The sequence below is a fragment of the Martes martes genome (genome assembly GCF_963455335.1).
Source record: "Martes martes genome assembly, chromosome: 3".
Taxonomy (NCBI): domain Eukaryota; kingdom Metazoa; phylum Chordata; class Mammalia; order Carnivora; family Mustelidae; genus Martes; species Martes martes.
This window is the reverse complement of record NC_137890.1, coordinates 67,397,993-67,420,778: the sequence shown is the minus strand read 5'-3', so window position 1 is coordinate 67,420,778 and position 22,786 is coordinate 67,397,993. Positions and strand designations below refer to the sequence as shown.

The 22,786-nt window shown below is 37.4% G+C and overlaps 1 protein-coding gene across 1 annotated transcript in view; it reads left to right on the top strand.

Annotated features, from left to right (window-relative positions):
- LOC308339566 (neurobeachin-like) overlaps positions 1 to 22,786 on the top strand; it is a 304,645-nt gene that overhangs the window by 233,774 nt on the left and 48,085 nt on the right. The window contains exons 12-13 of the mRNA XM_080798361.1: positions 926 to 1,045; positions 12,804 to 12,956. Of these exons, the coding sequence (XP_080654487.1) occupies positions 926 to 1,045; positions 12,804 to 12,956 (273 nt within the window). The remainder of the gene's footprint in view (positions 1 to 925; positions 1,046 to 12,803; positions 12,957 to 22,786) is intronic.

The window sequence follows — 22,786 nt, the reverse complement described above, 5'->3', positions numbered from 1 at the left end:
TGGGGGGTGGGGAGAGATAGACAAGTTACAAATCACTTACAAAACAGTGTGACAAGTGTTTTAGTGACGTATTTAGAAAATATAGGTTGTATTCGAACATACTGGAGAGCTTGGCAAATCAAGGAAAATCTTTCAGGAGAAAAGTGACATCTTGGCTGGGGCATAAAGGATAGTTCTGGCGGAGACATAAAGGATAGAAAGAACTTAGCCAAGCAAGGATGGTGAAGGGAAGGGATAAATTGGTACCAGGCAGAGGGAACATCCCCTACAAAGGACAGAAAGTGAGAGGAGTGTGTCACCACCTGCGAATGTGGAGAAGGGAAGGTGACAGGTAAGTTTCTAGATCATTCAGGATCTTTTAAGACAAGTTGAGTGATTTAGAATTTCTCTGAAGAGCTCTGAAGAGCTACTGAAAGATTTTCAACAGAACTTTGCATTTTAAAAAGCTCATCAGACCATGATGTGGTACATGTAGTTTTAATAGATTTTCATAGGTAATAGAAGATGGCCATTCCCTGCCCAATTCCACAGTGCAGTGATCAGTGCCAGAGTGATTTTCTTTGGTGGTATTAATACATTACGTATGGCTTTAGTTATGAAAAAGAACATCTGACTTACAAACTGATAATAATTCAAAATCATTCATCATTAAATCATTAGAGCACTAGAACACCATCATCTTATGGATCAGAAGACTAAAGCCCAAGAAGCAAAATGGCCTGCCAAGTTTGCAGAGTGACAGTGCCTCGGTAGCCCAGTCAGGCCCAGTCAGCCATCCCCTGACTCCTCAACGTAGGCATCTTTCCAGGACCCTGCACTGTTTGTACCTCACGGGGGTTTCAAAGACCATCATATTTTACAACAGAACAAGGAAGCTGCCTTCAGGAGGGTCAAATTCCTGATTCTTCTTCCTCTTTTCTCTTAGGAACCTTTCACAACCTTCTTCCTCAATGCAAATGATGGAAAGTTTGACCATCCAGATCGAACCTTCTCATCGGTTGCAAGATCTTGGAGAACTAGTCAGAGAGATACTTCTGATGTAAAGGTGGGTTCTTTTATTCCTTGATAGTAATTTAATCTCAAAATATGCAGAAATCTTGATTTTTTAAAATTTAATTGAATGTGTAAGACAGTTTTGTTCCATTGTATTTTAAAAGCATGTGGTACATCTAACCTAAAAGGAAACTAGAGGAAATAATTTTGAGCATCACAGAAAATGATTCAGAATTCATTTATATTATTCAGTTAAGGTGTTTTTGTAATTTCAAAAAATTCCTATCTAATTTAGATTGAATAATCTGGAGATGGAAAGAAAAGGCCATAAATTGCCTTTCCTGCTGTTAACTCAATATTTGGCCCATTCCATAAAACACAGCAGGAATTGGATTTGACCTTAATGTGTCATATTGTTATAGCTTGCCCAGGCTTGGGTTTACGTAGCCTGGGGCAATTAATAAAGCATTAATGACAAGACCCATTTAAAATGTAGGCTTTTCTGTACAGCCTTAGCTTTTACTTGACTGTGCCTGGGGATACCATGCAACAATACACATTAGATTAAACCAACACACACACAATACCCTGGAACAGCCAAAGAGCAGAGTAATTTTACAGTTGGTAGTATTTAACGATTGTTAAATACTAATATTTGTTATTCGTTTAAATGGGCTTTTGTTTCTTAAAAAAGGTTCTGTTCAAAACAATAACATACATTTGTTCTTTCATTTTTCTCATTTATTCTCTGATACTTAGATCTGATCAGGTTATTGCACCATGTATATGTGTTCCTAAAGCCTCTTTCTTCAAGGCAGTTTTTTCCCTATCACTGCCATTCATATTGTTAAATATAAAAATATTATGGAGTTACTCCATTTAGGGTCTTAAGCCAACAAAAGGCAGTGAATTAAGGTCAAAATTATCATTTTCATATTTGTGTTTATCTATTGCAAACATTTTTAAAGGCAATCACAGTGTTACTGAAGTGTAAGAAAACTGATTGAATACAACTTTGTTCAGTTCTTTTTGAAAGCAGAAAACAAACAAGATTGATCCGTGTAGCTTCTTCATGTATTTTGTTCGATTACTATCAAAGTTTGCATAAATGAATATTAATTTGTGCATATAACATATTCATATTTGACAATAAGATAATTTAACATGCATCCTTACTATACTAAACTCTGAAGGAATACAGTTTTCTCCCAGCAGCCTTATAACTTCGCTGAGGATTTAAACTCTAAAGCATCCGCGAGCCATCATTTAAACTGACTCCTTCCCAATGAAATCAGGGAGAGAGTCCGTTTCTTCTTCTGTAACACTCAGAATTTACACAGAAAATGAAGAGTCCAGAAACTTCTAGAATTAGCCTAATGTTCATAAAAAGCACTCAATAAGTATTTTGTGTTTGAATTAAATATTATTATCTATATTTTAAGGCTTCCTCCTTAAGGTTATTCGTATCTTAATTCAGAGCAATATCCACATTGTACCAAATTATATCAAGTGAAAATGCCTGCTCACTCTTATCAGACATCATCACAGAAAAGAAAATGGGCTTTTCAGCTTAATTCAAAGACCTACCCTCACAAACCCACACAAACCCACACACAGATCGGAGTTAATCATTCTAATTTACGTGAGTAGATACAATGTTACACTTTACTTTCTATCCTGAGAACTTTATTGATGCTTCTCATCACCAAAAATATCTCACCAAGGTACAGGTCAGTCTCCGATGATCAATGTTCCTATCAGGCTTTTCCCTCTACAACTGCTAGGATTTCTCCCAGAGTTTTCCTGTTCTGGTACTTTCAAGAAACGGTTGCATGTTGTTACCAGTTGTGTTCCTTTGGGTCCTGCGGGTCACATCATCAAGGACAAAGACCAATGTGGCTGTCGCTAAATGGGAAGGTTTTTTATTTATCCTCAAGCAGCTGTGCCAAATACAAACAGGACTTATTCCCCCACCCCCAGACTTAATTAGTTCATAAGAAGCTCATTTCCCCAGCTTGACATTACAGGGATGTTTTCCCCCCAATGACAGTTCTCTTTCATATTTTATCATACTATATCATGAATATCTTTCCATGTAGACCCGTTCTTTTTCAGGGCTGCACACTGCATGCATACACGATAACTTATGTAGACAATCTCCTATTTATGGGTAGTTTGTCTTTCTCTGCGATTGTTCCTGTTCAACACAAGGCTGCAGTAAACACCCTTGCACGTGATCTTGATGACCTTTGCATATACGTGTAAAGGATAATTTCTATTAATGGCTAAATGGCTATATACATTTTTAATTTGGAAAGATATTGCCAAACCATTATTCCCAAAGATGATAATTCACTCCCTAGAGCATGTGTGAGGATGCTTCCTTCCCCACGCCCCCCTCATCATTATTATAATAAATAGTGGAATTTTTGCTAATCTGGTGAGTGAAAATGGAGTTGTCTTTGTGTGGGCTTGTATGTCATTAATTATGAGTGAAGTTGAGCATTTTTCATGTTTCATATTTCAATAATTGACCCCTAAACTTAGTCATACCTTTTCCCATTTTTCAGTTGGGTCAAATATTTTTTTCTTATTGATTTGAAAAAGATCTTTGAAATCGCATCAAACAGCATTACAAGTATGGTTTCTCAGTCTTCTTTCCTCTATTTCGTGTGTGTTTGTGTGTCTGTGTGTCCAAATGTGTCTGTCTTTCCATGTATGGCATCAGAATTTGAGGGTTCTCATTAAGGAAATGTTAAAGAGGTTTTTTGGTAATACTGGTAGTAACTTGAGACTTTCTAAATTCACATTTAAATATATTGATTAAAACACATGGTATTTTTTTCCGTCTGAAATAATACTTGATTTAGCAGGGAAGAATATGTTACCAAGAGTAATAATAGTTTTGCTAACCGTGTGTTAAAACCTAAGCTTTTGATTTCTTATCCCTAAGCTGTTAAATAAAGCATTGGATATAATTTTAAGGAAATGAGTTTCCATTTATGAAGAAAAGTATGTCTGCAATATCTCCTAGCTTAGATAATCATATAAGAAAGAACTAGAATGGAGTGGTTGGTTTCATTCTGTCTGTCTTTATTAACATCAGTCTCTTCCTGTGGTAATGCATACAAGCTGGGCAGAGATGGAGTGTTGGTGAAGTGACCTTTTGGGAGCCAGGTCCCCTGAGTTAAGTCAGATTTGTTAGTTTTTTACTTTATTTTTATTTTCTTTTTTATTTCTCTCCTCTAGTGTAGTCTTGATAACAATGACATTCAACTCACCGGAGTTCTTACACTACGATTCCTTAATGCCTTCAAAAGTTGTTATATTACTTTTGAATAGCTATGTAGATGTCAGGAAAGGTAGCTGTGACAAAATGTCATTAAGGTGACATAGTGTAAATTAATACAGTTAATGGAGGTGCTCGCCACTGACTCATTGACCCATTATGAGCTCTTGTGGAATTAACGAATGCCAGGGCATCAATCTTTTGAAAAAAAGGAAGAAAAGAGATGGCAGCTTTAAAACCTTGCAGTGAATTATATTAGAAAAGTGAAAACGTCTGGGTTGGATTTGATTTCACTAGGAAGCCATAAAATGGTATGCTCTCTCAGCAAAATATATTAAACTGAAATGTCAGATTTGATGCAATAGGTATACAATTATGATAGTGTTAATAGTGGTCTTCTATCACTCTAAGACATACTTTCAAGTCCAATTTCTCAGCAGCTTGAACTTGTCATAAGCTTGTAAATTAGAAATTGTGTTTGAGGATATTTTCTCATTATTGACAGAACGCATATAACACTATTAACTGTACCGTGGGGTTTTAGTATAGCTGTTAAAATAAACCAGAAATCACATTTATGGACACAAAATGCCTGTTATAATATTCATCTTGCCATTTCTTTGATAGTATTTGGTGTCTTTCCACACTGTTTTTCATTTAGGAAACCTTAAACTACTTGGACTGTTTGATTAAAGGGAAGCTAATTAACAGAAATCTATCAATGGGAAGAGAGTAAGCAGGAGAGCTCTTACGTGAAGTAGACACGTCGGTCTCTGAAGTGCCTTCTGAAGGAGCATGCTTCCCAGTTACAAGAGGAACATGCGTGCTTTCGGAGTGGTTCTCAGTAGTTTTTAAACATGCTTTTTTGTCATTTATTTGGTAGTCTTCAGAACAGCCCTGTGAGATAGCTATCGTTCCTCTCGCATTGTAAAGGAGATCCACAGATATTAAGTGGCCTGCCTAAGTTCACACGGTAGGTAAGAGGGAAGCCAGAACTAGCACCAAGCTCCGTTTAGTTATTGGTAGTGCCTTTTCATTGCTTGGCATGCTGCTTTAACTCTTCTGCATGACCGTATCATCACATCCAGCCCCTCGGACTAGCTCGGAATCACTGATCAATCAGGTGTTCCTTTAGTCATTTTTTGCTGTGTGACAAACGACCTCAAACCCTAGTGGCTTAAAAAATACAGCCATTTCTTTCCCTAGGGTTCTGCAATCAGAGTAAGGCTCGTCAGGTACAGCTCGTCTCTGATCCACCTGGGGACAACTGGGGGGGCCTGTCTGGGTCTGGAGGATTCAAAGTGACCTCACTCACGTATCTGTTGCCTCAACAAGGATGGCTGGAACTGGCCTGGCTGGTCCTCTCTCTGTATAGTCTTTCTAAGAAAATCACATTTCTCTTCACAGTGGCTTGCTATCAAGAGGATTAAAAAAAAAAAAAAAAGAACTGCAAAGTTGCTGAATGCCTAAACTTGAAAGAAACAGCATTCTGTTGGTCAAAACAAGTCACAGGGACAGCCCATATTAAGGAAGGGGAACAATGAACTCTGCCTCCTGGTGAGCTGAGCAGCAAAGTCACATTTCAATAGGACATGGAAGTTAGAGGGGTGTCGGTGGCCCTCTTCGGAAATAGTCTCCTAAAGCCCTTTCTCTGGTCACAATTCACGTTCCTCCTAGATGCAAAATATACTTAACTTGTTAGCCACATTATTGTATCAGGATCAAAATCTAGTATCTCATGGTCTGTATCAGGTCCAGATACAGATACGATGCAGAAATTTCTAATTTGGACACCTGGAACTGAGAAAGACAAGTTAGCTGTCCTCTGTACACTCGGCATAGGGTCGTGAGCCAGGTAAACCTCAACAGACTCCACTTCAAAGGAGGGGATATGGAAGGTCTAGAGCAGCGTCTGGTTCTTGGTAATTACAGCCAGGCACGTGTTGCCAGTTTCCTGGACTCCAGGGTCAGGTCCTCTGAGACCTTGGCTTTGCCCTCTGGATCAGCTTTCCTCTCCATAAAAAATAGCCCTTGGGGCGCCTGGGTGGCTCAGTGGGTTAAAGCCTTTGCCTTCGGCTCAGGTCATGATCTCAGGGTCCTGGGATGGAGCTCTGCATCGGGCTCTCTGCTCAGCAGGGAGCCTGCTTCCTCCTCTCTCTCTGCCTGCCTCTCTGCCTACTTGTGATCTTTGTCTGTCAAATAAATAAATAAAATCTTTTAAAATTTTTTAAAAAAATTAGCCCTTGTCTACGGCTGAGTGGCTTTCTCCAAATGCTTCCTGATCATCAAAAGTTGGGGCCAAGGCATCTTTTAACCTCCTTTAAAATTCTGTGGACTTTCTATGTATCAAATTATAGTTCATTATGAGAAAAAACTTGCACCGAAAAATCCTTTTGAGATAAGATCCCCTCTGTTTCTGACTATGAGTTAAGATGCTGTTTATAATGCCCTTAGGATTCTCAGAATCCCTTTGTGTGGCTAAGTGGTTCTACAAACCACCACCTTAAATTTTGCTGAGCCCTTATAAAGGGGTTTATAGCCACAACTTTTACCCTGTGGCCACATTTGATTTGCAGCACCTTGGAATCTCTCTTTCTCTAAAATATATAAATAAATCTTTATTTTAAAGAAAATCTTGCCCAAGCTGACAAGAAGTCCAGATTTAATGCCTATTTGATTCTGATGCACATAAAATAGCTCTTCCTGGTAGAAGAAGGGATAATCCCACAAGTGCCTCCCTGCCCTGTTTCCCTCTTACCTTCAACTAACCGCTCACCTGAAGGACCTCTGCTTAATCTAACACAGCTTGAAAACCGTGGCCTTCAGTATTGTTTTTATTACTGTTTCATGCCTGAAACTCAGGAGATGATAAACACACAGCAGTAATTGATTCTTTTTTTTTTCTTTTTATATCTTACACATTTGTATTGAGCATCTCTTTTGTACTAGACACCATTGCTAGCTAGTGAGTGATGTGAACCAGTGAGCAAAATAGACAATGATCTCTACTGTCATGAAATTTCTAGTATAGTGTGACACAGGAGCCTAATATATATTATATATAACATATAATACATAATGTTATTAATATATAATATATATTTCATGGATGAGAATATATTGACTATTGATTATATGAATATTGAATATGAATATATTGAATATATAATATTATATTATTATATATTATAGTTGCTATGCAGAAAATCAAAACTGAATGAAGTCATACAGAATGACAGGGTCACTGCTTCAGAAGGCAAAAGAGAGACTATAAGAGCAGAGACCCTGGATTTAAAGAAATCGGTTTTGATTTGGGGCTTTACCACCTATTTCCAGTGTAGTCATTAGCAAATTACTTAATGTTCTCTCTGCCTCAGTGTTCATGTCTAGAAAGTGGGAAGAATGAGAATACCTACCTCGTGAAATTTTTGTGATGACTAAGAAAATCCATATAAAGCACTTACAACAGTGCAAAGACATAGCATTAGATACAAATAATAAAAATAATAAATTAAATAAATAAAAACATAAAATGCAAAATAACATAAAAATTTTTAAAAGATACAAATAAATTCTACGTACTGTTTTAAGATTGAATGACCAGAGGTAACATTTCAGCTCATTCTTTGTCTTAGAGCACAGATAGAGTAATTGTCATCTTCTTGAACTTCACAGTTGAATATCCCAGATGAAACTCACTTATTCATGAGGTTTTTCTTTTTTAAATAAGCAAATCTTTTAAATTATATAAATATGAATATAAATGTTATACTAATGTCCTGTATTTGTATACCAACATTAAATTTTAAAATGCTGTTTGAAACAAGATCTTTTAATCTTTTAATTTTAAAGATTTAAAATAAACTGAGGCATTAAAATTTACACCCACTCTACTGCTTTAGCAACTTCTCCCTAGACTGTGTGATTTTACTGGTTCCTTCCTCTTCAGAAAAAGAAAAAGAAACAAAACAAAAACTTCCCCAGCTCAGGATTCAGGGTTCAGACATCTTTAGTCCCACACAGTTCTGGTCTTTTGAAATTTTTAGGGGCCTTGCAGTTAAGCTGAACTTCAGGAATTTCTTTATATTTGCCTTGAAAAATGTGTCTGTCTGTGACTGTTCCCTCTATTAGAAATCTGAAAGCATTTCTTCAGCCCTTCAAACATCAGGCATTTAACAGCTTTTTCCAGCATCTTAGTCAACACCCTGATTAGTGAGCACAGTTCGGCTGGCCAGATGGACTGGAGTGGAGAGCACAGCCTTTACTAAGGGTTCATCCTGAAGGACCTAGTCATGCTACTTTTTTATTTAACTGGCCTTGATTAAAGCCTTCCAGAATATTCCTTCCTGCTGAACTCCTACTCTTCCTCCTGCCTTTCTAGGTAACCATCAGACGTGACCTTCCTTAGCCTTCCTTTTCCTCCTTAGTGGCCACCAGCTTTTAGCCCCTTTTTATGCTAGAGAGTTGAATTGAAAAAGAGTAGGTCTTGTTTCTTCCACTTCTGCAGTTTGGGTACAATTTTGTCAGCAACTTTAAAACCAACTTTTTCTGTATTTTAAAGTGAACTCTTTTACACTATTAAACCTTTTATACCTAACTAGGATAAGCAAGATAACATTTTTTTTTTAAACTGCGAAAATTGCCCTCGAAGGGTACAAATTTTATGATGGGGTTCATCCTTTTTCTTTTATTTAATAAAGTCCTTCATTGGCTCTTTTCCACTCTTGAGGCATTCTTCCAACCATCTGCATATTGCCCCAAGGGATTTCTAGTTATATTAAAATAACTTTACCTAATATCATCAATAGCTTAATATTTAATGAGCACCTGCTGCATACAAATTATAACACCAAGAGCTATGAGGGTTCAACAAAATATAAGCCTCACAAAATCAGGCTTGAAAATCTGCTTTTACCCAAATCGGTATTAATGTAAAATCCTAGGGCTTTGTTGCCTTTCTGAATCTAATTTAATGACATTTAGGAAAATAGTATTATGGTGCTAAGTAGGTTAATAATAACCATATAGTTTATGTGACCCTTTGCCATAGGGAAGAATGGAAAATAATATGTTTGGAAAACGTTATAAAGCACCAAGACAGTCGAAGATAAATTGAGACTCTTTGGGCTGTTTAAATAAAAAATAAATCTATATTGCTTTATCCTTGTGGCTATGTCTCTCTGTCTGCCCTCCAGGAAGCTTAGACAGTCTAGTTCTAGAGATGGGACATGAACACAAATAACTGATAAAAGGCAGGAAGGGAAATCCCTGACTCCTGTTAGCCTACGACATATAAATCGCGCTCCACAAAGAGCGACTGCATGAGCATACATTCTCTCCCACCTTCTGGACCATTTGGAATGCTGTTGTCGTGCTGTGTCACATAAAGAATGGGTAATGTGCAAACAGTCATATTCTTTACCTTTCTCTATATCTTTTAGTAATTGTTCGTGCTTTCCCAAACTGTGAGAGTAAGATCAAAAGAAAATTATAAGTTTTCTCTCAATGCACTGAAATAATAAGTGAATAAATATTGTCTTGGTCAGCTTAGGCATCTATATTTTACCATAAATTAGGGAGCTTCTAAACAACAGAAATTTATTTCCCACGGTTGTAGAGACTGGAGATCCAAAACTAAGGTTGCCCACATGGTCAGGTTCGGTGTCTGGTGAGCGTATGCTTCCTGGTTCACAGACGGCCATTGTCTGGCTGTGTCTCAGGTGGCAGGAGAAGTAGACTCCCTCCTATAAGGACACTAATCTCATTCAAGATGGCTCCACCTTCATGACTTCATCTAATTCTAATTAACTTCCAAGACTCCACCTCCTAATACTATCATAGAAGATAGAGTTTCAACATTTGAATTAATTTTTTATTTTTTATTTGTTTATCAGAGAGAGAGGGAGGGCGAGATACTGAGAGAGAGATCACAAGCAGGGAGGATAGAGGTAGAGGAAGAAGCAGACTCCCCACTGAGCAGGGGACCTGATGCAGGACTCAATCCCAGGACCCTGGGATCATGACCTGAGCCGAAGGCAGAGGCTTAACCAACCCGAGCCACCCAGGTACCCTCAACATTTGAATTTTAGAGGAACAGAAACATCACATCTTGACAATTATGTACTTCTGATTGCATACAGATCAATGAGAATAGGAATGATGCTTTACTTCTACCTTCTAGTCTGTGATCACACACGCCTTTACCAAATTGCTCCTTCAAAGCAATATACTATACACCATTGTGCTTACCCAGCCCAGAAATCAGCTCATTATAGTCACTACTGATAGAATATTTCTGAAGCAGTCTTTAGCTCCTGCCTTGCCCACCCACTAAACTATATCATGATTTGTAAATAAGGGTGCTTGTTTACCTATTATTTTTTCTTTCAGCACTTTCTCATTTTCCCCTTTTATATACATGTCACTGAAAATTTACATGAGTTTGTATTAATCTCACCATAATTCTCCTTTCCCACACTCTGTTATGGCCTCGATGTCTTATACATAGTTTGTTGTTAATGAATGAATATCACACAGTGTGAGCCACCTAATTCCCTCTGTTCTTTGTACACCCATCCTCACCTCTGTCACAGGTTGTCCTCCCTAGTAAAGTCTCACAACATGTCCCATTACTGTAGCTCGCACTTGCCCTTCTCCCCCTTCCCTCCCATTGTCCTTACTGTTTCTGGTTCCCCTTCTCCCTGCATACACATAGACACCCAGTCTCTCCTCTCCAGTCCATCCTTTATGTTGACACTCAAAGTCTTGTTATAAAATACATTTGTCCAGTAATATAAAATCCAAACAGCTTAGCTTGTCATGAAGCTTCCTTCATCACCTCTTCCGTATAACTCTCAACAGCCCACTTCCCCCATCTTGACCTGTATCCCCCAGTATATCCTATACTCCACTCATACTCAGTCCTTACTACTTCCTGGTAATACTCCGTGATGGTCCCCCTGCCCCTTCCCCCCACCTTTATCTTTAGGCATAGTTTAATTCAAATATCTGGTCTCCAGTGAAGTCTTTCCAGACTTGCCCCAAGTTCCCTGCCTTCTGCTCTGTGTTCCCTTGTTCTTGGTTCATACTTCCTTCAAGCTATTATTATTGTATAGTATAACCATCTGTTTATGCATTTACCCTGTGGACCAGATTATAAATTCCTCGAAATAAAACCATCTCTTGTTCATTTTTCTTTCTTCATACCTGTCGCAGTGCCCTGTACTCAAACTTTATTATGTGTTATTTTTTTTAATGGTTCACATTTATCATCATCAGAATGGATAATAATCAAATTCTCACAGAATATTAGAAAGATAAACACCCACTTATGCTATCACAGACAAATGTCGGTTTTAGCAGAAGAACCCATAAAGAGAGAGTTTTTGTGTATGCTTTTCTTTGAAAGTTAATAATTTGATTTATTTGAAGACATCAGTGTTTGGTGGTTTTTGGTTTTTTTTTTAATTTTTCTGTGAATTTCTCGAGAAGACCCCAGCGAGAGTTGAATTTCAGGCACCACATTATCCGCATTGATCATGGCACAAATAAATGATCTTATGCTTTTCACAATATAAATTAAAGTTAATTTAACCCTCATCTTGCTATTTGACAAGATTGTTGTTGGGTTTTTTAAATTATTATATAGATGGTATACATAAAAACTACAGTGGTTTTTGTTTTCGTTTTCTTCCAGTTGCTTAAAAAAAAAAAGGACAACAAAAAAATACTTCTAGGGTCATAAAAGCAGCTTGTTTCTATACCAGATTTATTCCAAAGAAGCATAAGCCTCATGTTAGACATTGTGCATCAAACAGAAGTTTGCCTTGAATCAAGTCGTTTATGCCATCTCTATATCCAAGTAACACAGGTTGTCTTTGCATCCGGTTTATTAAAAACCAGTACCATTCAGGTGCTGTGTTACATATTTAGAAATTACTCTCACGCTGTATGTCATCTCTTCATTGTGTTTAATGATAGGTACAAAAGTAATTTTGGCAAGTTATGAAATAAAACTAAGAATCTTTTTATAAAAATCATGTAGTGTAATTGCCCTTATGATCAAAAAGAAAAGTAGAAGGTATGACATTATTTCTAACCAATACTGGCAGCAACTTTTTTTTAATTGAATATTTCCTTAATAATATTCAGAAAAGTTTGATGAGTGGCATAGACTTGTAGGTATAGCTTTACATATTTGTTTAGGAATGATATTATGAACTACTGTGGGTCCTGTAACCCATTTCTCTTAACCAGTTCTGGCAAGATAAGATTGAAAGTCTTATAAACATAAATTATCAAATAAAATGTTCAAGAAAAATATTTGTCTTCTCTTTCCTTCTCCTCTCTTCCTTCTCTTCCCCTTATGTAAAGAAAATCAAATGAAGAACAGAATTAGGTAATAAAATACTGAATTTTAGTAAAGAAAGTATTTAATCCAGTTCATAGTTAACAAGTTATAATGCTTTTGTTCAACTAATTTTTAAAGTGGTTTAACATGCCACATTTTTATTCCTGGCAGGAACTAATTCCAGAGTTCTATTACCTACCAGAGATGTTTGTCAACAGTAATGGATACAATCTCGGAGTCAGAGAAGATGAAGTTGTAGTAAATGATGTTGGTCTTCCCCCTTGGGCAAAAAAACCTGAAGACTTTGTACGGATCAACAGGATGGTAAGAGAGATTTTGTTTTTGCTTGAGTAGTCATTAAGAAGTAAAAACATTCTGTTGTTCTCTTTTGTTTCTATTAACAAATTGCTATTTAACATCAATAAATACAAGGTTAAAATTTTAAGAAAAAAGAAGGCAAGCATTTTACTATTGTCTTTTGACATTGTTCTTTATTGTGGAGTGGATTTTCCTTTCATGAAGACTAATAAAGGAATGGTAATTCAATTATATTTGCTCCCTTAGGAGAAGAGAGTCAGATGAGCATCTATTGACTAATAGAAGATATTCTAAAATGGTTGAAATAAATGTCCACTTCTTATTTTTGTCTACCAGCTAAATCTGGACTCTTTTTCACTCATAAAATATTTAAAACAAAATAATTTACATTTAGAACATATTTGCATGCAGGAAATCATAAGCTGTGAAACACACCTTCAAATATCCTTGTGGGGCACCTGTGTCGCTCAGTTGGTTCAGGATCCGATTCTTGATTTCAGCTCAAGTCATGATCTCAGGGTCCCAAGATTGAGGCTCTTGTGGGACTCCATGCTGGGTATGGAGCTTGCTTAAGATTCTCTCTCTCCCTCTCCTTCTGCCCCACAGCCCCCCACTCATGTGCACGTGCATGCTCACACACACACACATACACGTTCTCTCGCTCTCAAAAAGAAAAAAAAAATATATATATATACATATATATATATATATATATCTCATATACTTGTCTTTAAGAGAACACCCATCAGCAAACATTCTTAAATTGAAAAATGTCATTACTTTTTAAATCTGTGTGACAGATATCTGGCAGATATCTAGGTGTTCAGATAAAAAAATGTGTAAATAGAATGTTTGCATGTGGGTATTTTATAGATTTTGATATATTTTATCCATATTTCAGGAGATTTTAATCTCAGTGTTGTTATGGTATATGGAAATAAACCAGTTTGCCAAACAACCTCCTAGTATACTATTATTCTTAGTAAATTGAGGAATTAAGAAAGTCAGTGACTCAAAATAAATCTGTTCGCTCACTCCCAATTTTTTCCAACTGTCCTGTAAATATATTTTATTTTGTTTTTACACCCAATTTATTTGAATCAGAATCCAAATAAAGTCCACATTTACGATGGAGTTCTCATATTCCTTAGTCCATTTTTTTGGTAAGACACAGAATTCACATATGTCACACGGATATAATTCACCATACAGTTCACCCATATAAAGTAAAAAATAAATAAATAAAAGGGTTTTCATTTATCCACAGAATTGTACAACCATTACCACAATGCCCTTTACTAGCTTCATTGCTCTGGGTAAATTGTGGCGCATCTCTGGTCCTCACGTTTCTCATCTATAAAATATGAAAAGATACCTTATAAATTTTTTTAAAGATTTTATTTATTTATTTGACAGACAGAGATCACAAGTAGGCAGAGAGGCAAGCAGAGAGAGAGATGGGGGATGCAGGCTCCCTGTTGAGCAGAGAGCCCGATGTGGGGCTTGATCCCAGGACCCTGGGATCATGACCCGAGCCGAAGGCAGAGGCTTTAACCCACTGAGCCACCCAGGCGCCCCACCTTATAAATTTTTTTAAATCATTACCATAAAATTCATTTGCTTTTGATGTACAATTTAATGACTTTTAGTTAATTTACAGAGTTGTGTGACCATCACCACAGTCTAATTTTAGAAAATTTCTGTCATTCCAGAAAGATGATATGCCTATTTGAAGTCACTCCCCATGCCCACCTCCAGCCCAGGCAACCACTAGTCAACTTTCTATCTCCATAGGCTTGCCTTTTCCGGACATTTTACAGAACCAAATCTGTATGATATGTGTTCTTCTGTGTTTGACTTCTTTCACTTAGCATAGTTTCTGAGATTAATCCATGTTGTAGCACATATCCGTACTTGGCTCTTTTTTGTAATGGTAGCCCATGGATGGATAGGCCATTATTTTGTTGACCCATTCATCAGTTGTTGAACACGTAGGTTTCCACTTTTTAGCCGTTACAAATAATGCTGCTATGAACATTCACATACCAGTCTCAATTGTGGACATAGGTTTTCATTGTTTTGGGGTATATACCTACAGTAGAATTATTGAGTCATGGTAAATTTATGTTTAACTTTTTAAGAAATTACCTATTTTGCAAAGTGATTGTACCATCTTACATTCCTACTAAGGATGACTCTTTCAGTTCCCCTGTATCTTCACCAACACTTGTCATTGCCTGTTTGTTTTTTTTTTTAATTATAACCATTCTAGTGGATATGAAGTAAAATCTCATTATAGTTTAATTTCCATTTTTCTAGTGACTCGTGATGTTGAGTGTCTCTTAATTGTGCTTTTTAGATGCTAGAACACTTTTACATATATATTAATGAAACATTAACTAGTGATTCATTATAGATACAACCTTTGTGTTCCTTATTAGTGAAAGAAGTTCATGTGCCCCCAGAATTAATAATTTTGTTAATAGTATGCCTAATTGAAAAAAGAAAAGGCAGTTGTGCTTCTAAAAGCAAATCCCCAAGACAGCATCAAATACAGAATTTTGTGAATATAGGGAAAGATAATTATTATGGATAAGAAGCCATCAGGTAATTAGTACTCATATAAACTAAATAAAAAAGACCATATACACTTGACTAAATTTGCAGAAAAATCATAAGGCTTCATTTATCTAATATGATGGTTAGTAATATAATCCAACTAAATAAACATTCTACATAAAGGAAGTTTCTAGATTTTTATAGCTAAGTGAAAACTTTTTTGGATGTTTGTTACTTTTCTAAACTTTATACTACTTGGTTCCCTATCCTCTTACATAAAAGAGGAAACTTCTCTTTATTATTATGAATACCCATTATTATTCTATGAAGGCTAGACTTCTGTATGTATTCTTTTTCTGTTTTCTTCTTGAAATTGGCAGCTATCCACACACTTCTCTTTAAGCCATACTGATTAGAATGTAGAATGTGTTGCTTAAAATCCTCTCCAGTCCACAAAACCAGTTAATCAAATGTATCAAAGCCTTATGATAAATTTGAGTCAGTCAAGTGCTAACTGGGGCCCTGAAGAAAATGGAAACATTGTAGCTTTGATGGAATGACCATATCTTCTGTTCAGGTTTCACTGGTCATTGTGTGATAAGGTCCAGTTGAGCAGTGAAGTTCTGAAACATTGATACATGAATTAACAAAATTCCACCTTTAGTAAGTGGATTGATATTATAGGGCATACCTAGTTTATACCCATCCTTACAGCTATATGATTTTGCTAGTACATTCTCCATACTTCCCTGGGGTAGCTGCTCATGTTTGTTTTCTCTGCTGTCCTCATTCCAAGACTTACTGCTCATAACTGCTGCAAATCAGGAGGTATATACCCCAGTCTTAGTCAACTCACCCTGTACCCCAGTGATGGCCCTAACTCACCTCAGTATGAAGGTTAACCAAGATACAATAATGGCAGTGATGATCTGTGTAACCTATGCCATTTTTGAGTGTTTATTCTTCTTCAGATACTATGCTAGAGCTTCAGGCACAGTATTCAGGGACACTATTTTTCATCCTCAAAAAAGTCTTCTAGGAATTATCCTGAAACCCAGTGAGGTCAGTCATCTTGCCAGGTATCTATCACCTACTTGTCAAAGTGGCAGTGTTCTTATCTGCAGTGTCCAGGATAAAATGGTGACTTAAGGAGCTGTGGAAAGAGAAAAGGGAAAGGAGAAGGAAGGGAAACATGTCTTCTAACAGGAAACCAGTACCTTGGGGTCAGCTGAAGAAAAGAAACAAGTGAGAACTGACCCAAAACCAGCAGAATGTTCCCGCCCCCATGGCCATAGAGACCTGACTCTCTGGGATCCCATTTCTACCTCTTTCTCCTCCAACCCTTACCCTGTAAGGCTCCCTTCCTACCTGGTAAGACCTCTGCTTAGAGCTAAGGAAGCCCTAGGTTCCACTGCCCAGCAGTTGTGAGGAGAAGGTTATCCTTAACTCTGCAGACGGAGGAAAGGCAAACTTTAGAACCACACACAGGATTTTAGAGTTTTCACAGACCTTTATTTAAGTAAGGAAACTGAGACCCAAAAAGGCCAAGCGGCTCATCCAAGGTCTTAACCTAAGTGCTTTTTTTTTTTTTTTTTTAACTTATCATACCTGGCATTGCAAATTGGAACTCTGAATGTAATATCCCCTAGACCCACTTATGGTCTCTAAAACTCTACTTGTATTTTGAATTAAATGTGGCTTTACAGATCGACTTGAGAACCAAAGCAGATTAGATGAATGCTGTTTCCATTGCAATATCTGTTCCAAAATACCACAAGGAACTTTGGAATAAACCTAGTTGTTATCTGTATACTCTTTATTTCTGTGCATGGATGACCACCAAACATTGAGTTCTGACTGAGACTTACAATTGAGTTTCAAGTTATTTAACTGAATTGTTCATATGATCACCATGTAAGATTTTTTTTAATCTGTTTTCCTTAGAAATACCTGATTTGCACCAAATGATTTCATAATATTTGAGTCTTAAGAGAATTTGGCCAATTATTCATTGAAAGATACAGCCTGAGAAATGATTGTGCCACTGTAAAGACAAGTTAAACTCTAAAATAGATCTTCCCTCTTACTTTAAGAAAGAAGAAAATTCATGAATACTTTCCAGTAATAAATCATATTTGTAGTTGCCCAGAGTACCTCTATTGCATGTAAATAAAATATAAGAAATAATTTACTCCTGATACTAACCTTACCAGTTACTATCACGTGACTGATAATTACCTGACTTCTGTTTATATACTTCCTGTATCTTGTCTTTCTATCAGCACAAGTGCTGCTGAGCAAACTTTAAGACAAAATGCAGTGCTTCTTTAAAATAAATCTCACTATTTACTGTCACTGCAAATACGGATTTATCAAGTCAAGTGTGTTGTCAAGCCAAGTACATATAGTATACTAGGAACTTAAAGATTGCGTATGATGTGGTGAATTAACTGTCCTCAAAGATTTGCTCTCATGTATTCAGAAGAAGTAAATTTTATAACTGACTGAAATATGAGACATAAATACTTGTGCTTTTCAGAAAATACCATAAAACATTTTCAGAAATGCATCGTACTTATTTGTAGTTCTTTTTTTAATTGAGGTGTAATTGACATATAACATGCTTATTTATATATTACATGTATAATTACATACATATTACATATTATGTGTTACATTTTTATTATAATAACAAGTTCCAGCTTGTTTTTGTGAAGAAATGAAAGAAACAAGGCATGGGGGTTTTCTCTGTCTTAAACCAAATTCCTGTCATCTCATCGACATTCATGAGTCAGTGAAGACTTTAACTAAATCTTTACTCCATGGAATGAAAGGCTTTACACAAAATTCTGCCTACTGGAAAAAAAATCAAAGTGCCACCATCTTGCTTCTCTGCAGCAACAGGGTGCAGGGCCAGGTTAAATCGACCATATGTAGGCAGTGCCTGTAGCACAGACTGGGTGGCTTGAGAGGTGTTTATTCTTCCTGTCGTCTTTGCCTGGGTTTTCCTTGAAAGGTTCCTGCAGAATGGGAAGGGAAGGCTGCCTTGGTATCAACAAGGTTCTGCATCTGTAGCCACCATTCTTGGTTGCATCAGAATTCCAGCGAAGAGGCAGTGGGAGGTGCCGCCCCTGAGAACAGTGCTAGGTAGCCACGCTCTCAAAGGCCATCTCCTGAAGAGTAGCTGTGTGTCTCCGCAGCTGCCGTCCTCCCTCAGTGTCCCCTGCACTGCTTTCCGTAGCCCACAGTTGTCCTTCACAGGACCCTTTGCTCCAACTTCTGGTCAGTTTTTGGGTCATTCTGATAGGAAATGATCACACTGATGTCATGCAGAATTCATGTCAAGGCCCCTGTGTCAACACTAGGAAACTTAATCAGTCATGTGCCTCTCTCTCTGTTTTTTTCTACTGAAGGAATCATTATTTGATGACTATTTCTCAAATATACAAAGCCTGAGTAACAGATATAGGTGCAGAAGGGTTTAAATTTTCCACAAATTCCATGAATGCAACCTTCCGTCTTTCAAATTGTTTTATAACATTGAAAGTTTCTAACTTTGTACCAGCTGGGTAGCTCATATAGGATTTAGTTCTTAGGAAATGGGTTTAGAGAAAATGTACTCTAGTATATGTATAATTTGGGCTGGGATTATCTTCAGTTACTTGAAGGAGTTCTTTGTAATGAGCCTAAAGTGTAAAATGAAAATGTCATATATCCCAAAGAAATGACATTCACAGTGGTAAAAAACATCCATCTCTTTGTATGGATTAGTATTCTATATCCGTGTGCATTCCCTCCTTCTTCTTTCAAGCTGTCATTAAGAAATTCAAGGCAAAGAAGACAAAAGTAATACTATAAAAAGGGATGATATCACTGATGATAAATCAGTTTTATTATATTATGGCAGCAGCTGAAAAGGTATTTGATGCATTTTGTAGAAACTTGCGTATGTATACAACTTAATTTCCTTCTCTTATTTTTAAAAATGAGACAGTACTTTGGTTTTTAAGGATGTACTTTTTTTTGCTTAATTGATTTTCTAGTTATGGGAAATAGTATATATAATTAATTACAGTTGTTTATACTTTGTAAATACAGGGACAAGGACTGTGTTTTACAGGGACAAGGACTGTGTTTTACTGAAGAACCGTGAAATCCAAAATTTGATCTCATTAGAAAAACAGGAAAAGTGATATGGACACGTTGAGTAGACATTTCAATAAATTCTAAGTGCATTGAGTTCATACATCAAAAATTGGTTTAATTTACCCACACCCAGCTAGGCTGATTGCAGCCGACTCACTCATGAAACATTAATAAAGCACTGTGTTCGGTTCTAATGTGATTATAATCTGACCTCTCCACAAAGGACAGAAAGAGAAAGTATCTCTGATAACATTACCCTAATGCTGGGTTCATCAATCATAATCTGCCCTTTTTTAAAATTTGTTTTAGAAAAAGGCCTTTCACGGATGTGCTCTGATAATCTCATCCGGCCCTCAGCCCAGCAGATCCCTGGTGCTCCTGGACCAAATGTAGAACAGTCTCCATCTGCAGAGCAGAGCACAGGGCACTGAGGCAGAGAAAGCAGAACCGAATGTGGTTTTGCTTTTGCTATATCACATCCTTTATATGATTTTCATATTTTAAAGAAAAAGTCTCTTTTCAATAGGTGACAATTTGCATTTGGGGTATATCTTTATACTAAAAAGCACACCCTGCCCTGAAAAGAATTTTCAGGAAATGAGAACTTGTGAAAGTGTTCTGCGGCAAACTCAAATTCCTGAAACAGAGCTCTTGTGCTTACGTGCCTGCTCTGCCACGGGCCAGCTGCAACCTCTTGGACACACTATATTAAAACCCCCTTAATATAGTGGAGCTTCAGGGTCCTCCTTATCTCTGAAACCAAGGATTTATTTATTCCACAAATCTTTGAACCATCTCTGAGGAAGGCATTATGGAAGACACAAAGAAGACTTGAACATGGATTCCACTCGAAAGAAAACTCAAGTAAAGAAATTCCTTCTTTTATCCCAGTCATGAAGGGCCTGGTACACAGTTCACACTGGTCGGGGCTCTGAAAACCCAAGCATGAGCAACACAATGAGTGGCCCTCAGGAGCTCACACTCTAGTAGGAACATTGACAAGTACACATCAGTGCCAGCAAACACTGATAGGTGCTATAATCCATTCATTCAACAGGTAATTATTGAGTGTTCCAGATGCTGTTTCATATGTTTGGAGTAGATGGGTGAAACATACAAAGATCCCTCTGCTCATAGAGCTTACTTTTGATCAAACAGACAGTAAAATAATAAATAAGTAAAATATGTAGTATATTAGAAATTAATCAATACTGTGGAAAAAAAGAAGTAGTGAAAGGTAAGGGGGTCGGGAATACAAGAGTCTGTGGCCAGGATCCCCTCACTGTGGAAGTGAGATTTGCATTAAAGACTAGTAGGAGGTGAGACTGGGAGGAGGTGAGAGAGTGGACCAAGTGACTCTCTTGGGGAGAGATGATTGCAGGCAAAAGGACCATCTGGAGCAAAGGTCCTGTGGCAGGGATGTGCTTCCCAAGCAAGGCAGGGAGCTGGGGTGGAGTGAGCAGGGGGCACCTAATAGAAGACTGAACAGCAATGAGGCCAGATCACAGAAGGCCTTGAAGGCCATCGTAAGCTCTTTGCATTTTTACTCTGAGTGAAATAGAGAGTCATCGTAGTGTTGCAGCAGAAGCATGCCATGATCCTGCTTTATTTTGAAAGGATCCTTCTGGCTACGGTGTAGTTATGAACTGTTGAGGCACAGGGTAGAATCAGGCATATCTGATAGCAGGTTTTATGAGAGATGATGGTGGCTTGGACCAGGGTGGTAGCAGTGAAGTTAGTAAGAAGTTAATCAATGAATATTACTCGGCCATCAAAAAAGAATGAAATCTTGCCATTTGCAACAACGTGGGTGGAGCTAGAGGGTATAATGCTAAGCAACATAAGTCAGTCAGACAGATACCATGGGATTTCACTCCTGTGTGGAATTTAAGAAACAAAACAGATGAACATAGGGGAAGGGAAGAAAAAATAAAATAAGATGAAAACAGAGTGGGAGACAAACCACAGAGACTCTTAACTATGGGGAAGAAACTGAGGGTTGCTGGAGGGGACGTGGGTGTGGGGGTGGGGTAACTGGGGGATGGGCATTAAGAAGGGCACATGATGTGATGAGCACTGGCTGTTAGATGCAACTGGCGAATCACTAAGTTCTGTCCCTGAAATTAATAATGCAGTGTATGTTAACTAAATTGAATTTAAATAAAAAAAAATTTTTAAAAGAAAAATAATTTTAAAAAAATAACAAAGTTCAAGCCAATAACCTTTCTCAGTAGCTTCCTAGCTGTGACCATTTTCTCTCAGATTTCTCTAGTCTTATACAGGCAAGTCAGTGGTAGGGGACAAGTGTGTAGAGTGGTGATGGATAAAGCAGTGGAGATGCATCATTATATTTAGTAATTTCTGCTAGAAATGGGATGGGGTTGGGTGTTTAGTGCCTATTGTCAGCTTAGAGTTTGAGCCCAGGAAAAGCCCAAGCTGCCATGCTTATCTCCCACTAGACTGATATTTTTGAGGACATGGAATCCTTATTCATCTGTATATTCTCCGAGGCTAGTTTCTGAGGTAGACAGTAATTTGGGGCTGGAGAAAGATTAGAGTATTTCACCTTGTTTATTTGCATTTCAATGGGGCATGCTCCTAGAGATCTGAGCTTTTGTCTTGGTTATCATAGTATCTCCGTGCCTAAAATAACTATCTAGCACATAATATATGCTTCATAATGAATGGATTAGGGTTGAATGAATGAATGAATGAATGGCTGTTTGCCTCAGTTTGAAATCCTCTTCCCCCAGATATCTTTGTAGTTCCTTTCCTCATTGTGGTCCTTAATTGTCACAAACACAAAGAAGCCTTCTCTGACCACCTCCGCCAAATTAACAGTCCCCTCCCCATCCATCCATACATACTCCTTAACTCTCTTTCCTACCTTACTCTTTTTTGTTTAGCACTTAACCACTTTCTGACACACTCTATAGCTAACTAATTATCTGGGGTTGTGTCGATTTCCCCCCACTACAGTGTAAACACTGCTGAGCAGGGATCTTGGTTTCTTTTATTTACTGTCATAACCCTAAAGTCTAGAATAGTGTCAGGGCAAAACAGATGCTCACTCAATATTCCCTGAATGAATGAATGAGCTTCTTTCCCACTCCTGACATTTCTTCCTTCTT